Source organism: Halyomorpha halys, unplaced genomic scaffold (assembly GCF_000696795.3).
Source record: "Halyomorpha halys isolate HHAL.00 unplaced genomic scaffold, Hhal_1.1 Scaffold3777.1, whole genome shotgun sequence".
NCBI lineage: Eukaryota > Metazoa > Arthropoda > Insecta > Hemiptera > Pentatomidae > Halyomorpha > Halyomorpha halys.
The window spans coordinates 1-1,464 of NW_027113284.1; the positions used below are offsets into that span (position 1 = coordinate 1).

The window sequence follows — 1,464 nt, forward strand, 5'->3', positions numbered from 1 at the left end:
GTATCAAGAAACATATGTCCCAATATTCCCAAAACTAAGAAGTTAATATTGTCATCAGGTTTTCAGCTTCATCAAATAATCGATTGAGCTAAAATATGATTACAAGCATACAATCGATAGCAGTAGAAACTAAATATAAGCATTTAATAATTACCTCTTTGGAAGCTATATAGACAAGAGCCAACTCATAAAGAGAATATGCTGAGATATGAGCATCTGATCCCTTCATAGGACATTCTTCCCGAAGCGTGATGCCATTGCTGAGGCATTCCTTTGCATTGTCAAGTTGCCCAAGCCTCATATAGCAAACACCTCTAATTAATCCTAGCAGACCTATCATAGGTTCATCTGCCAGCTGATTCGATTCACAATCTGAGGCAATAAGAAATAGTAGAAATTAAAAATTTTCAATTACTGAGATGTTTGTAATAAAAGGTGACTGTTTTTTAGAATTTTTACTTCGTAGAAGTTATTTTTATAATATTTGTGTATTCTATCATGATGTTGATTTTTATATTATATCATAAGTCCCTGCTGTTTCATAGAGGAACCTTATAAAGTTATAAAAGTGCAACCATAAGTTAATATGAATATGAATAAAAATATTATTTTTTTTTCATGCTCAAAAACAACCACTGATTATTTTTAAAGTCTCTAAGAAACTTAAAACCATTTTATTTACATAAAATAACAAGTTTCATAAATTTTCACTGCCACAAAAATTTTAGACTCCATTGTTCCCGCTACTTAACAAAAATTATTTTCACGATCAAATATACAAAATAGTTAAATTTACAAACCAAAAATTGAAAACACTTATTTCACTTGCAAATGGTCTAATAAATAATCCACATAATGCATTACTATGTCAATAAACACATCTAATAATCCTATATTTCAAAATAATTATTTATAAATTGTAGATAATTATTAATTAATTATATGAAGGAGATGGTCAGGGGGTACAGTCAAAAAATAGTTAACAAATATTTATTTTTCCACGTTTCGCTCTACTTTGTAGAAATTCATCAGGGCTGTTTGAGTTGAAAAATATAAAAGAAACTGGTTGTTTTTGACTCTTTTGATATTTTTCAACTCATAAAAATACTAAAACTTTTGTTACATAAAAATACCATACCTAAAAGAATAGATTTCAAGCCTTCCTGAGCAGGTAAACTGTTCCAAAGATAGATCATTTCGTAAGCGAGGAGTCTGTAATAGAACGAAGGTTTGAAAGGTAGCAATAATCTAGATCGCCGAGATATCATCGTATCAAGATGAGACAGGCTTCCAGATAATCGTAATAGTGATGCTGCTAAAAGATCCAAAGAAGTCTTGTTTCCAAGACAACCACTACAAACTGAGGGAAAAAAAAAATTTAGATGAGTAAGATAAATTATTAAACATAATATAATGTTATATCACTATATATACATTAATGATAATATTTTTGAATAGCTAAAC

General features: G+C 29.2%; 1 protein-coding gene across 1 annotated transcript; it reads right to left on the reverse strand.

Annotated features, from left to right (window-relative positions):
- Positions 1 to 44: 44 nt before the first annotated feature.
- Positions 45 to 1,360, reverse strand: LOC136796618 (tetratricopeptide repeat protein 39C-like; the record flags this gene model as incomplete). The annotated part of the gene is given in 2 exon segments (XM_067050853.1): positions 45 to 372; positions 1,139 to 1,360. Coding segments are annotated over 2 exon segments (506 nt in total), but the record flags the coding sequence as incomplete, so codon positions are not given.
- Positions 1,361 to 1,464: the final 104 nt, after the last annotated feature.